Source organism: Oryctolagus cuniculus, chromosome 7, assembly GCF_051225735.1.
Source record: "Oryctolagus cuniculus isolate XC-2025 breed Fujian yellow rabbit chromosome 7, ASM5122573v1, whole genome shotgun sequence".
Taxonomy (NCBI): Eukaryota; Metazoa; Chordata; class Mammalia; order Lagomorpha; family Leporidae; genus Oryctolagus; species Oryctolagus cuniculus.
Genome location: NC_142873.1, coordinates 79,855,030 through 79,870,609, shown reverse-complemented (window position 1 = coordinate 79,870,609; position 15,580 = coordinate 79,855,030). Strand labels below are relative to the sequence as shown.

The 15,580-nt window shown below is 40.0% G+C and overlaps 1 protein-coding gene across 24 annotated transcripts in view; it reads right to left on the bottom strand.

Annotated features, from left to right (window-relative positions):
* The window catches only part of HFM1 (helicase for meiosis 1), a 117,935-nt gene extending 112,752 nt beyond the window's left edge, over window positions 1-5,183 (bottom strand). For 12 of the 24 annotated variants that reach the window (XR_016237192.1, XR_016237190.1, XR_016237191.1 and 9 more), the window contains exons 1-2: window positions 5,060-5,183; window positions 853-950 (exon numbers count right to left, since the gene is read on the bottom strand). Coding sequence is in view for 13 of the 24 variants with exons in the window: in XM_051857508.3 (XP_051713468.3) it covers window positions 853-923 (71 nt within the window). In the remaining 11 variants the exon portion in view is untranslated. Of the gene's footprint in view, window positions 1-852; window positions 951-4,997 lie in introns of all 24 variants that reach the window. The other 12 variants (XR_016237197.1, XM_089337074.1, XM_089337078.1 and 9 more) reach the window with 6 other exon arrangements.
* Window positions 5,184-15,580: the final 10,397 nt, after the last annotated feature.

Here is a 15,580-nt window from a genome sequence, read left to right as displayed (position 1 = left end):
ACTCATATATACTTACCATTTGCTTTGCAAATATTTTTTATTTTGTATTGTTAAGATGACCCATAGGTTCCAAAATTTGCCTAGGCCAGTTCTGTTACCCACTCTTTCACTCTCAAAAGCATCCCCATCTGAATGATGAATTAAGTCACATTATTTACTAATGATCTTTCCATATGTATATCTAATTTAACTAGATCTTAGGAATGTTTTAAAGCAAAAGTCTGGTCTTTCTTAATATCCTCTCATCATTCAATCAATACTTGTGTGAATGAATGAATGAAATAATAAATGAAGCAATACATGTCATCAAAATAGTTAATATATTAGAATACATAGAAAATTTAGAATTAAGACTAATTCACATGTGAAAACTCATAAATCTAGTAATTAACATACTACCTATTCTCTGTTCTTGTTGCCCTTTGTCTCACATCTTTATTTCCACCTGTTACTGCCTGCCTATACTGAATTTGACTATCACATTTGGCCTTTGGTACATTGTCCCTTCTGTTTCCAGAGGGTCTCATCATTTCTTGTCCTGAATTATTCTTTGGTCATTACTTCTAGTCTTTACCTTGGCCAAAAATAATTGAAATAAATCAAGAATGCAAATAAATGAAAGCCAAATAGACAAAAACCTATTCAGTTTTCCAAATTGTAATATTTGAGATGTTAAACTTCAATTACTATCTTATATCTAAATTCCCTGTTCACAAAATATACCACTGAAACATCATTCTGCTGATTCCTCATTTTTATATTTATGTTTACCAGAGAGAAAATTAAAACTCTCTAAAATTCTAAAAACCCTAAGGTCATACACTATATTATCATTCTTTAAGGCAGACTTACTTTTCAACTTCATCTTGTTTTTTGAAAAACAAATTTTCCACAGGAAACAAGCAATCATTTGATTTCAGCATTGTTGAAAACTGGACTTTGTCATAAATCTACAAAATTTAGAAAAAAATAGTTCATACTTTATTTACAAAGGTGTTGAAAAATATTTCTGAATATACAGTATATTAACTAATTTTCCAGAATGGCTTATAAATTATAACTACTATAACTATGGCTTATAAATTATAACTACTATAACTAAATTATAACTACTATAACTTTCCAGCTTCATCTTCCACAACTTCTCCAAAGTGCCTTAACATCCAAATACATTATTCTATGTTCTCCACTCATTCATGCATTTTTACATTTCAATCCCTCTCTCATACTGCCTAAAAGCTTAGAATGTATTTCCTTTTGTTTTCCATGTGGTAAATTCCTACCCATACTTCAAGGTATAGGTCAAGAGTCATTTCTTCAAAGACTTTTTTGAATTTCTCTCTTTCCCCAAGGCAGAAGTAATTGTTACTTTTGGACTCTTAATACTTTGTTCACACTATTAGTTTTGAGTTAGGCTAGAACATTTTATTGTGGATATGTATACCTTTAACAATAAAAGTATGTATATATACAGAGATCTGTTTCAAAATAAAGAGATAGAGTAAGAGGAATTATCATTGAAACCACATTGGTAATGAGTTGATAATTACTAATGCAACGTAAAAGGTATGTGGAGAGTCATTATAACTGCTTATTTTTGTATGTTTGAACTTTTTCAAAATAAATATACATATATATAGTAATAACATGTAACATGAGTATATACATATAAATTCTACATTCCTTTATAAAAAATATTTTTTATCTTCAGATATATTATCTAGGGGTAGGTGCTTGGTGCAATGGTTAAGACACTGCTTGGGATGCCCACATCCCGTATCAGAAGCCCTGGGTTCAAGTCCAAATTCTGCTTCTCATTCCAGCTTCCTGCTAAAGCACACTCTAGGAAGCAGCAGCTGATGGCTCAAGTACGTAGGTCCCTGCTACCCACATGAGAAAACCAGATTGTGTCCCCAGCTCCTGGCTTCAGAATGGCCCAGTTCCAGCTGTTGCAGAAATTTGGGGAATGAACCAGCAAAGGGAAGACACCCCCCCCCCAATCCCAGCTGCCTTTCAAATAAAATGTAATAAATAAGTTAGAGAAAATCACTGTTTTAAAAAAGAAGTATTTTCTTTTTTAAAAAAAGATTTATTTTATTTATTTGACAGGCAGAGTTGCAGAGAGAGGTAGAGACAGAGAGAGAAGTCTTCCATCCGATGGTTCACTCCCCAGATGGCCACAACGGCCGGAGCGGCACGGATCCAAAGGCAGGAGCCAGGAGCTTCCGCCAGGTTTCCCACACAGGTGCAGGGGCCCAAGGACCTGGGCCATCCTCCACTATTATCCCAGGCCATAGCAGAGAGCTGGCTTGGAAGAGGAGCAGCCAGGACTAAAACCAGTGCCCATATGTGATGCCGGTGCTTCAGGCCAGGGTGTTAACCCGCTGAGCCACAGCGCTGGCCCCAAAAAAGAAGTATTTTCTAAATATAAAGGACACAAATGTTCAGCATTGGCCACCTGGAAATACACAAAATCCAGGACTGAACAATGATTTAAATGTAATAGGGAGATAGTGGCACCATTTCTGCAGGTACACATTGCTCCCTTCACATTTCAATTACTTTTCTCTACACATCAACACTACGTCTCTATTTTTTTTTTCTAAATTCTGAAACATGATAGAACATTCTGCATGACAAAACATGAAATCAGATGCACAAATCATAAAACATAAATCACATTTCTACTACTGTGAATGGGTAATACACTGCAAATTTGTCTTCAGGATAGAAATGAAAATCAAAGGAACTAGACGAGCGACATCTTGTGGAGAAATCATCTTTACCAAGTCAGATTTTGTCTCCACTTTTTGAGTCCTCCCTGAGGTAGGCATAAGCTATAAGTGAGATGTGGGGGAGGAAAAAATGTTTCTATGTGTTTCTACTTAAACTCCTTGACACAATGATACTGGTAACTGGGCTAAAGTTATATATATATACTTTAGAACTATTCTTACTGATTCAGAGATTTTTCATTATTTTAGTAATTGGATTTTTCCCCTCCTACCTGTTTAATTACTGTCTTCATTTTCCCCAATTTTTAAACCATTCAGTCATCAAAAAAAGATATAGTAGAAAAATGAAATTAGTTAGTATGATTCTACAAATGTCTGAAACCACGAATAACAAGACATGAGGCAGAAGGGAGTCATTCAGGAACATGCTAACAGAATCTTTCACATTTTCATTTAAGTAAAAAAAAATTCAGAAAGCAATAATCTGAAAATAAATGAAAATGCTAATCATGCTTTATATTGTCCAAAAAGTAACAAACTGTTTCCTTTCTAGTTTTAGAAGAACTATTTACTTTTTATTTATTTATTTATTTATTTATTTATTTATTTATTTTGACAGGCAGAGTGGACAGTGAGAGAGAGACAGAGAGAAAGGTCTTCCTTTGCCGTTGGCTCAGCGCGCTGCGGCCGGCACGCCGCGCTGATCCAATGGCAGGGGCCAGGTACTTATCCTGGTCTCCCATGCATGTGTAGGGCCCAAGCACTTGGGCCATCCTCCACTGCACTCCCTGGCCACAGCAGAGAGCTGGCCTGGAAGAGGGGCAACCGGGACAGAATCCGGCGCCCCGACCGGGACTAGAACCCGGTGTGCTGGCGCCGCAAGGCGGAGGATTAGCCTAGTGAGCCACGGCGCCGGCCACTAACGTGTTCTAATAACCCAGCCCAGAGCCTGTCACCTAAAAGATGGACCGTGAAAACTCACATTTGAAGAAATGTATTAGCGATGATCAGTTTATAAAAATAATTTAAACTTTTTTTCCATTAACTCTGAAACTCAAAAATTTAACTCCCCCCCCCAAATATTTAATGTTTAGTTTTCAAGATGTGAATTTTTTCTAGCTCAGGATTCATGTAATCCTATCACGAAGGTTCGAAAAGGTGATGGATTTGGTATTTTCACAATGTAAACTGTTTCTAAAAATATCGGCCTTAAAAAAGACCTTGTTACATTTCATGAGTTTGTCATGTAAGCAGATGCTGATTTTTTAATTAAAGTTCTACGTTTAGATTCAGATCTTCTTAAATTTTTGTGCTACATTATTACAAAGTTTTCATTTTAGCATGTGATACAAAATTATACTGCAAAACGCAGTATCATCCCAAATATTATTTTGTAACGTCTGCTCTGCCGTAACTAATCACGGTTAAAATATTTAAACTTTCTAACTACATAAATGGTTGCCTGTGGCCGGTGACCTGCAGCTTTCTGTTATCGTGAGAACTCAGCATTTTCTTATCTTCTGTATCCTTCCTTAACTGCGTAAAACGTACAATCTTTCCTCTTGGAAACATATTCCTCCCTTCCTAAGTGCAGAAAGTCAGATATAAACAATTGATTTGCTAGATATTGTCAGCGAAGAAGCCAACATTCACTGGAATAAGCCACACAAGCGACTGCGGGGAATCTGACAAGGGAACGGAACACACAGGGGGACCCCGTGACCCCGCGTCCAAGCTCGGGTGGGAGCCCCAGACCGCCGCCCTCCCCGGGCACGGACGGAGCGGGAAAGCTCCGGCCCAAGCCAAGCCAGCGCCGAAAGCAAACAAGGGCCGGTGGGTTTCCTGAGGACCACCCTAAATCCCAACCAGCCCACCCCAGGCTCCCAACTGCAAGGCAGAAAGAAGCCTCGGCCCCGAGGAGCCGCGCTCCCACCAGCGCCGGGCCACTCTGCCCCGGGGCCTTCCCGTCCCACCACAGTAAAACCAGGCGGCTGAAACCGGCGCTCCGGCCCCGCCAGCTCTCACTCGGGGTACTACACCCAAACCCAAACCCCCAGGGCTCCGTCAGCCCCACAGCGAACAGCTAGGCCGCCCCGTCGGCCCGCCCCGAGCGGGAGATGGGCCCGCCTCACGCGGGAGCGCGCCTCAGGCCTCGCCGCCTCTGACTGGACCCCGGCTGAGGAGCCGCGAGGCCGGCATGGCCCTGGGGCCCTCGGGCCACAAATTCCTCGCCCACAGTGGCTGGCGGCACCGGAGGCTGACCTCTGCCAGGGCCGGTGGACCCCACCCTTATCTGCCCCCAGGCGTCCAGCCCGCGGCCCCACCTTCCCCGGGGGCCGAGCCAGCCGCCGGTCCTCAACTGCTCGCGGGCCGCTGGGAGGCCGAGCGCCGATTCAGCAGCCCCACCGAGGACCCAGCCTGGCTAAGCCGAGCTCCAAGCAATGGATCTCCGGGGCCCCCAACCCCTCCCGCCGTTCCTCTCACCTCTTCTCCCAAACTGTAATGAACTTTGAACCCTCTCTCACAGGGTACTCTTTTCTAGTAAAATAAGCCTCTCAATCCTGGGTGTTAAGGACCTGCCAAGTTTACTTCTTCCCTGCCCTAGTCTGTCTTTCCAACCTTCAGAACTACCTACCCAGTCTGCCCTTTTAATGCGACCTAGCCAGGCCCAAGTTCTACGACTTCCGTTTTGTTACCTAAAATGTGTTTCACCTATCTTAAAATACCTCAGTCATCCATGAGCTCGATATTTCCCTTTATAAACTTATTTCGGGCATTAAATTTCAAAATGGTTTTAAAAACACAATGACTATACAAACGTTTAAAAAACAATGACAAATGTTCAATACTTTTAACAAAAGCATGCATGTACTAAAACAGTGATATGTTCTTTTTTTTCTTTTAAAGATTTATTTGTTTGAAAGCCAGAGTTACACAGAGGAGAGGCAGAGAGAGACACAGAGAGAGGTCTTCCATCCGGTGGTTCACTCCCTAGTTGGCCACAACGGGGAGCCAGGAGCTTCTTCGGGTCTCCCACAAGGGTGCAGGGGCCAGGACTTGGGCCATCTTCCACTGCTTTCCCAGGCCACAGCAGAGAGCTGGATTGAAGGGGAACAGCCCAGTCTCGAACTGGCGCCCTTATGGGTTGTCAGCACTAGCAGCCGCAACTTTTACCTGCTACACCACAGCGCTGGCCCCAAATAATATGTTCTTATCCTGTATATGTGAACAACTATGAAAGTAAGTTCTGCTTTTAAGTGTCTTTAACAAAATTGTTTACAGAATGTTGGCAAGGAATGTTTCTCACAGGAAAACTTTTGTAGATGGTAGATAGCAAAGAATGATGCCTTCCTGGCAAAAATACTTACCCTGTCGTTTGGAATTCCCCACCTCTGACATCTAGGGCCCCCTGTTGTCTGCCCAATTCCTATTAGTTCTTTCCTTGTAGCTCTACTGTTGATTAGCTGTATGACCTTGTTCTTTTTTAAAAAAAGAAAAAAAAATTTCTTCATTTTTCATCCTCAGTGAAACTAATAATCCTTAACTCACAGATTCTGTTACGAAGATTAAATAATATTTGTGATAGTCCTAGCACACAGAAAATGCTCGTTAATATTAATTTCTTTCTCATTCGCTATTATTATATTATTCCAATAATATGATAAACCAATCATTTCTTTTTTTTTTTTACTTTCACTTAGAGGCTGATATTGTGGCACAATGGGTCGGGATGCAACTTGGAATGCCTGTATCCTATATTGAAGTGTCAGTTTAAGTTCTGGAAACCCTGCTTCTGATCTATCTTCTGCTAGTGCACTGGGATGCTGCAGGTGATGGCTCAGGTGCTCCAGCCCCTTCCACCTCATGGGAGAGCTGATGGATCTGGCTACTGGTTTGGGCCTGGTCTACCCCTGGCTGTTGAAGGCTTTTGGGAAATGAACCAGGGGATGAAGATCTCTCACTGTGTGTGTGTGTGTGTTTCTGCCTTTCAAGGACATGAAAATAAACACTTAAATTTATTTATTTGACAAGCAGAGAAACCAACAGAGAGAGAGAGAGAAGCGCTCCCACCCACTGGTTCACTCAAATGCCTGCAATGCCTTGGGCTGGAGTAGAAGACAGGAGCAGGAAAGCAATCTAGGTCTCACACAAGGGAGACAGGAACCCAGTTGTTGAACCATTGCCACCGCCTCCCTTAGTCTGAATTTCAGGAAGCTGGAGTCAGGAACTGGAACCCCAAATCAGCTATATTGTAGCATTTATCAGAAGTTCATTCTTTTTAAGGCAGAATAATTTTCCATTGTATGTATGTACTATATTTTGTTTATGCATTTGCTATTCTGATCCATGGGCAATTGGGTTATTTCTATTCTTTGGCTAATTTAAATAATGCTATTATGAGCACTGATCTATAAATATCTGACACACTGTTTTGAGGTTTTCTTTTGGAAATATATTTAGGAATGGTATTGCTGATCACATAGAATTTCCATGTTTAATATTTTGAGAAATCACTGAACTGATTTCCATAGCAGTTGCACTATTTTCATTCCTACTGACAAAGTATCTAATTTCTCCACATCCTGACCAATACTTATTTTCCATTTTTAACATTACAGTCATCCTAGTAGGTATGAAATGGTATCTCATAGTGGTTTCAGTTTGCATATCCCTAATGACTAATGACATTGAGCATCTTTTCCTGTGTTTAATGGTGATTTGAATATCTTCTTCAGAGAAATGCTTTACAACTCCTTTGCCAGTTTGAGGGAGTTATTCATCCTTTTGTTTTTGAGTTTTAGGAGTTCTTTGTTATCTTTGGGCATTAATCTCTTACCAGGTATATGATTTGCAAATATTTTCTGCTCTTCAACAGATTGTCTTTTGCTTTCTTGCTATTATATTTTGATGCACAGAAATTCTTAATTTTGATGAAGTCCAATTTATCTATTTCTCTTTTATTCCGTGTGTGTGTGTGTGTGTGTGTGTGATATACATGAAGTCATTGCCAAATACAATATCATGAAGATTTAATCTGTTGTTTACTTCTAAGAGTTTTAGAGTTTTTGTTCTTATGTTTAGGTCTTTCATCTATTTGGAACTCATCCTGGACCAACAAGTTATTCAGTGTAGAATAGGGTTAAAGGCATGTCCCATTTGAAATGAAAAACAGAGGAGGATGTAGTTTCCAAGAATTTTGGCAGAGCTTAAAAGACAAATAATGGGTGTTCAACCTATGAGCAACACAGGGTTCTCTCAATACATTTGACACCATAAGTTCTAGCTTATCTATTCAACTTAAACTTTTCTCTACCTTGAACCTTCCACTCCTTTTAAACTCTGATTATTCAGGAGAAAATGTTGAAAAATCAGTGTTAATGGCCCTAAAAAGGCAGGAAGCAAGAAATGTTGAGATTTCAGGGCTATTTTTCTGTTGATGACAGCCAAAGACATGTATTTATTGTTAGATTTGGGAAGAATCTGAGAATTATAGATGCCTGAATTAATGTCTGAGAAAAAAAATAAATCTTGTTTGGTATGAAGGGATTCTTAAGAACAAAGACATATTCAGGAAGTTGTATACAGCTCTTTGTGGAAGAGTCCAGTGCTTTCTAAGCATTCAGTGGCAAAATGCTAGTTGAATTAAACACAAATCAAATGATTGTTCTTTAGAGAAAAATTAAATAAGTATTTATGTAGTCAGGGAAATAATAGGCTTAAATTGACTAGAAATGAATCCTTTGAGTCCCAGTTGCTAACAAGGACATTAAATGGTGCTGCACAAGATGCAGTATATGCTAGTACCCATATTTTCAGGTGATCTGGTTTTTATTTTTTTCTTCAAACAGTTTAATCCTCTCACCAAATGAACTTGAATTATCCTCTGTTCTCCAAATGAGACTGCCAAACATTGTGTTCCAATTAGACACAGAACCAAAGCATCCCACAGCTAAGTCAGCCAAAGTGTGTTACAAGGAATCCATATATTCCATAGAAATCAGTTGATAAAAATCCAGCATTCTATGGCTATTCTTTGTATTTAATTATGTAACTAGAGTCCAAAATGTGGTAACACAAATCCTGAAGAAGTAAACATCTCCACAAAGAAACTTGGGGACAACGAGCAATATTCCATACTGGAATATAATTATTTCTGTTAAAAATGAATACTATTTACTTCAAGAGGAGTAAGTGGAATGTAACCAGTACAGTAACTTGTATTTAGGTTCATGTAATAATCTGTACACACTTTTCGCTGCAGATTATACTAGTTTGAGTCATTCTTAGTAAATTCTTTTGCCATTATAAGTTCCACAGATAAGTAGGTATTAATACTTCCTTCAGATGGTTAGTGTCTGACTGAGACAGACCATTCCTACATATTATAGTCAAGAGTCTGGCATCCAAAATCTTATATAATCTTAAATAAAATTATTTTAATGAAACATAAATACATTATAGCTGAAAAAAGATTATCTGAGGAACTTCTAAAAGCTACTCACAGACATGGCTAAAGATAAGTAAATGTCAGGAATCTGAGTATGAAACAGACTTTATTTATTTTTTTAAGATTTATTTATTTATTTGAAAGTCAGAGTTACATAGAGAGAGAGGAGAGGCAGAGAGAGAGAGATCTTCCATCTACTGGTTCACTCCCCAATTGGCCGCAACAGCCGGAGCTGCACTGATCCTAAGCCAGGAGCTTCTTCCGGATCTCCCATGTGGGTGCAGGGCCATCTTCTACTGCTTTCCCAGGCCACAGCAGAGAGCTAGATCGGAAGTGGAGCAGCTGGGACTAGAACCAACGCCCATATGGGATGCCAGCGCTTCAGGCCAGGGCATTAACCCACTGCGCCACAGCGCTGGCCCTGAAACAGACTTTAAAACAGGCATTTAAAAAAAAAATCTCAGGACAAGACAGAAAAAAATTGACAGAATCTTGTAGTCATATAATCAAAGATTGATTAATATTGTATATATGTTGTTTAAGTTTCTAGAAGTGATATAATTTTGTAGTTAACTAAAAGACCTTGCAATATTATAAACAACCAGCTAAGGTACTGCACAGACTGGAAAAGGGAAAGAATAATGGGAACAAGAAACATCATGAAGAAGCAGCAATAATGCATTTGCTTAGACTCCTTTCCTGGAAGAGGGAGAGGATAGTGCAAGATGCTGTTGCAACTGGCAACTGATTATTCGTTTGTGCTGTATGTTGAGCTATGGTGCATTTAAGCACGGGTGACCTCATGTTTAAATATGTCAAAGCATTGCAAAAGCACAGTGCACACAGCAGTACACAAGGATATTTTAGCATTTGGGGCAATCCTTGGAACACAGTTGGGAGTGCTGTCTCCATTTCTTCTCAGAGTGTCCAACAGCCATGAAGGGAAACAGATACATCAGTTTTCCCACAACAGCTACCACCACCAGTAATCACCAGACAAAGGAAGGAGCAGGGAGCTGTATCTGAAGATGCGCTCTAGAAATTCTGGTCTTTCGGGTCCCCTGCCAGTTCTGAGAACACCAGATAGCTTTCTGGAGGGAGAGTGGGCATACTGAGTGCAGAAGGAATAAAAGCAGTTCAGTGCTGAGGTGCAGTTCAGTGCCCCCTTTGCCACAGTACTAGGCCCTGCAAGGAAAATGCATTCAGGTCCAGGCAGCAGCAGACGGAGGGAGCACACAACAGCAGAGACGCCAGGGCTACTGGAGGAGAGGCAGTGAAGCAATGCCCAGGACTATTCCCTGGGTCTGGTCCTGCTGAGCCTTCTACAGTCGAGGGTCCTGCTGTGCCAGAGATCTGCTAGTTGCGAACAACACGTTGCCGAGTCACAGGTTGTGACACAGGCAGTAGAAGTGTCATGGTGGCTGCGGGGGCAGCTCGAGAAGTAAAAGCTGTGAAATCCGCCAGGAAAGTAAGTCCTGCTTATGAAGCACACATGCTCTTTATGGTGGGTCATAGGACTGATTGCGGAAGCCAGGCCTCTTGCCTTCATTGTCAGCTGGAAAACAGGAGTGCTTGTTGGGTAGGGAGTGTCAGAGAAACTAGATTTCCAAAATTTAGCGGGGTGTGGTCTCAGAGTATTAATTTGTTTCTCTGCCTTTGGTGGGGAAACAGTTACCTGCATTGTTGCAAATCCAGGTGAAAATACTCTGGCCAGGAACACACACTAAAAGGTGAAGGCTGAGGGATTTAAGAAAATACATAGAGACTGGGTAGGAAATAGAAACCCTGTAAGCCCAGGAAGCAACAATTAAGAGAATGATTACCATAAAGCTGAAATAATTTAATATGTATTATTAGAAAAATTCCAGGTACCTGTAGAGTGAAAGATCTATCAAGCATAAGATGTCATTGAACCTCAGGAACTTGATTCACCTACTGTATGTGTTTCTTAATGAACAGAACACTTAAAACATGGTATCCTAAAACAATATCACAGCATTAACCCTGAAAAGACGTCTCATCATACCTGCCTCCACCTGCTTCATGCTCCTATTCCCTGCAATGCCTAGAGAGGAGTAAGTTGCCAGTAGGAAACTTCTTTTCCCAGTAGAACACTGTATCCTGAGTAGGTCGGGAAATTTTGATAAGTTATTTTGTAGCTACTAGTTATAACAATGGAGCTCTAAACACTATTCAACTTGATAAAAAATAGTCACAGGATATAGCTGAATTTTAACCCCAAATGAGGAAAAAATCCTAGACGAAAATATTTGCTAGCTGATATAGTAACTTTGTCTGAATTTCCCTATACCTGGTCCCCAGCTTTTTCTGCAACAAACTATTTCCCCTGAACAGCGATTGACAGTGATTTTTATTGTTTAACTATTGCAATTAGAAAAAATATGTTTTTAACATCTCTAGCTTTGAACAAATTCCCATTTTATTTGTAACATCTGCTGTTATCTGGCGTGGACTTAAAGTACAGAGAAGGTTTGTTTTTTCTTTTGACTTCACTCCCAAGTGGCATCTTTCCCAACATATTCATATACACAAACCACATAAAAAATACATATAGCAAAGCATCTTCTAAACAGCTCTGAAATTTTTTAATATTTTATTTCCCTCAACCTAACATCTGAGCTGCCATATGTTTTGAATTTTTCCAACTCGTGGAGATTGCACAGCAAGTCACAAATCTGCATGGTCTACAGCACATGACTGAAAAATCTCTAACATCAGAAGCTCAGGGTTATTGATACACATGCAAATGGAAAAATGTCTACCTGTCTACCTTCGAAATGCAAATCTTTCAAATACAAAGCCAAACAATTCTTTTCAAGTCACAAGAAAAAAAAATTAAGGCTTGGTCACTTATTTTTTTATTATTATTATTATTATTTTGACAGGCAGAGTGGACAGTGAGAGAGACAGAGAGAAAGGTCTTCCTTTACCGTTGGTTCACCCTCCAATGGCCGCTGCGGCCGGCGCGCTGCGGCCGGCGCACTGCGCTGATCCGAAGGCAGGAGCCAGGTGCTTCTCCTGGTCTCCCATGGGGTGCAGGGCCCAAGCACTTGGGCCATCCTCCACTGCACTCCCTGGCCACAGCAGAGAGCTGGCCTGGAAGAGGGGCAACCGGGACAGAATCCGGCGCCCCAACCGGGACTAGAACCCCGGGGTGCTGGCGCCACAGGTGGAGGATTAGCCTATTGAGCCATGGTGCCAGCCACTTAGTCACTTATAAACAACATGTCTCAATTGATTTATATTTCCTAATTGAGAGAGCCTCTTAGAAGTTCCTTACCTGAACCTTCATATCTACATGCTAAAAATGAATAAAATCTTAGGAAAAAAAATCCCACTTCCACCTTCTACTGAGAAACCTAGAGTGAGTGATGTGATGTGCTTGATGCAAAAAACTAGTCACTTGCAGAACCAGAAAACTCCATTCCCTATCCTGGTCCCCTGCTCTTTCTGCAAACCATACTACTACCTCTCATGAACAAGACTAAGCAGTTAACAACTAGGGTATGCATTCCGTTTAGGATGATGTGCTTTATATGGCATGTTGACAGACTAAAGAGTGTTCAAAGAGGTAGGAAAACAAAGGTTAAAGAGCCTAGGACTTAAAAAAAATCAGGGGGTTGGGGAAGGGTAGTATATAATATGAAGAAAAGATTAAAAGGAAATAACTGGCTCTTATCAAATATTTAGTAAACAATTGTAGGGGAGTAAATATTCTTTGTTCATGATTTTGTAGGCATGATTTCAGAAAGCAGAACCAGGACTACTAAATCAGGGTCCTTACTGTGTGAGAAATAGATTTCAGGTATAAGCAATAACATATATGAAAAAGGCCTTCGTATTTTTTCTTATAAGTTTTATTGATAAATAATTTATGACCAATGAACTGCATCCATTTAAAATAAACAATTCAATGAGTTATGGGAGTTGTATATAACTGTGAAATCACCTTGATAAAAAAAATTACAGAAAATTTCCAGGACACCCAAGATTTCTCCTTTCCTTTATAGTCTGCCCTTGGTCCCAGGCAATTGCCAATCTGCTTTTTATCACAGTGCAGTTTGCGTTTTCCATAAATGGAATCGTATATCATGTCTTCTTTGAGTCTGGTTTCTTTCATTCAGACTAATGATTTTCAGATTCATACCTATTGGTTTGTATATCAGTTGTTATTCCATTTGCTGAAAATTGTGCAAAAGAGTTCAATACTATTGCTGAAGAGAACTCTTATGGATATACATTTTTGTTTATCCATTTGCTAGTTGGTGGACACTTGGGTTATTTCCATTTTGGGATTGTTGTGAATAAAGCTGCTATAAATAATGCTTTTATATAGTCAAATATTTCATTTCTCTTGGGGATATATGTAGGAGTAGGCTGAATAGATTTTTTGGTAGTGTATTTTTGACTTCTTAAGAAAGTTCATTATTGTTTCCCAAAGTGGTTGTACCATTTTAAATTTCTGCCAGCAGTGTAAGAGTTACAGTTAGTCTTCCGCCATTGTCAACACTTGTTATTGTCAGTCTTTTCATTTTATCCTTTCTGTGATTTTAATGATTTCTTGTTATGGTTTTTATTTGCATTTCCCTGATGACTAATAAGTTGAATGTCTTTTCATGTATGTACTCAAGTTAATTTTATGAGATGTTACTGAGTTGTTTTAGTGTTGAGTTGAGGGTATTTTTTTATTTTTTTATTTGACAGGTAGAGTTATAGACACTGAGAGAGAGAGAGAAAAAAAAGTGTTCCTTCCATTGGTTCACTCCCCAAATGGCCGCTACGTTTGGCGTTGCGCCGATCTGAAGCCAGGAGCCAGGTGCTTCCTCCCAGTCTCCCATGCGGGTGCAGGGGCCCAAGCACCTGGGCCATCCTCCACTGCCCTCCCAGGCCACAGCAGAGAGCTGGACTGGAAGAGGAGCAACTGGGACTAGAACCTGGCTCCCATATGGGATGCTGGTGCCGCAGGCAGAGGATTAACCAAGTGAGCCACGGCGCCAGCCCCAAATTGAGATCTTTATCTATTCTGAATACCAGTCAGTCCTACATCAGATATATGATAGAGAATATCTTCTCCCATTCTGTGGCTTGTCTTTTCATTCTTTTAATAATGCCTTTCAAAGAGAAAATATTTCATATTGATAAAGTCTGATTTATAAATTTTTTCTTTTATGATTCATGCGTTTTGTGTCCTAAGAAGTCTTTGTCTCCCTTAAATTGGCAAAGATTTTATGCAACTTTACTTTCTAGTAAGTTTATAGCTTTAACTTTTATCTTTAGTTCTGTTAAATTCTTTTCTTTGTTTTTCCCCTATGAATATACAATTTTTCCAGCAGTGTTTGTTGAATTTCCTTTCCCCACTGAATTATCTTGACAACTTTGTAACTTTGTTGAAAATCAGTTGCCCACATTATGTTTCAATTTCTGGACTTGAAAACCATCAGTGTTCATATCTATATGTTTATCTTTTTTTTTTTTTTTTTTTTTTGACAGGCAGAGTGGACAGTGAGAGAGAGAGACAGAGAGAAAAGTCTTCCTTTTCCGTTGGTTCACCCCCCAACCCCCAATGGCCGCTGCGGCCGGAGCACCACGCTGATCTGAAGGCAGGAGCCAGGTGCTTCCTCCTGGTCTCCCATGGGGTGCAGGGCCCAAGCACTTGGGCTATCCTCCACTGCACTCCCAGGCCACAGCAGAGAGCTGGACTGGAAGAAGAGCAACTGGGACAGAATCCGGCGCCCCACCCAGGACTAGAACCCCAGGGTACCAGTGCCGCAGGTGGAGGATTAGCCTAGTGAGCCGCGTCGCTGGTCCTATATGTTTATCTTATCGATATATTTATATTTAAAGTGCATGTTTGTCTTTAAAGTTTGTCTCTCATAGTTAGCAGAGGATTAGGTCTTTTTCACTTATTCTAATAATGTTTGTTAATTTATTGGACTGTTTTGTCTCTTTACACTTAATGTAACTATTAAATGGTTGGATTCAGGTCTATTTTAGTAAATTTTTATTTGTTGCCTGATTTTTTGTTTCTCTTTTCTCCTGTTCTTGCCTTCTTTTAGGTTATTTAAGCTTTTCTTAGATTTTAGTTTTATTTGTCTCACAGCCTGTAATTATACTTCTTCACATTTTTTAGTGGTTGCTTTAGGTATTACAATATGCATGCTTAAATTTTTCCTAGCCCACTTGGAGTTAGTATGATAAGTACAGCTCTCCAGGTCCTTTTACACCCTTCCTACCAGTCTTTGTGGTGTAGATGTTCCATATACTACTTTTAGATATGTTTTAAACCCTTCAGGACAATGTTGTATTTTTTCTTCTGAAAATCAATGTATATTTTACAGGGATTTACATAAAAATGGGTTTTCCACATGTATCTATA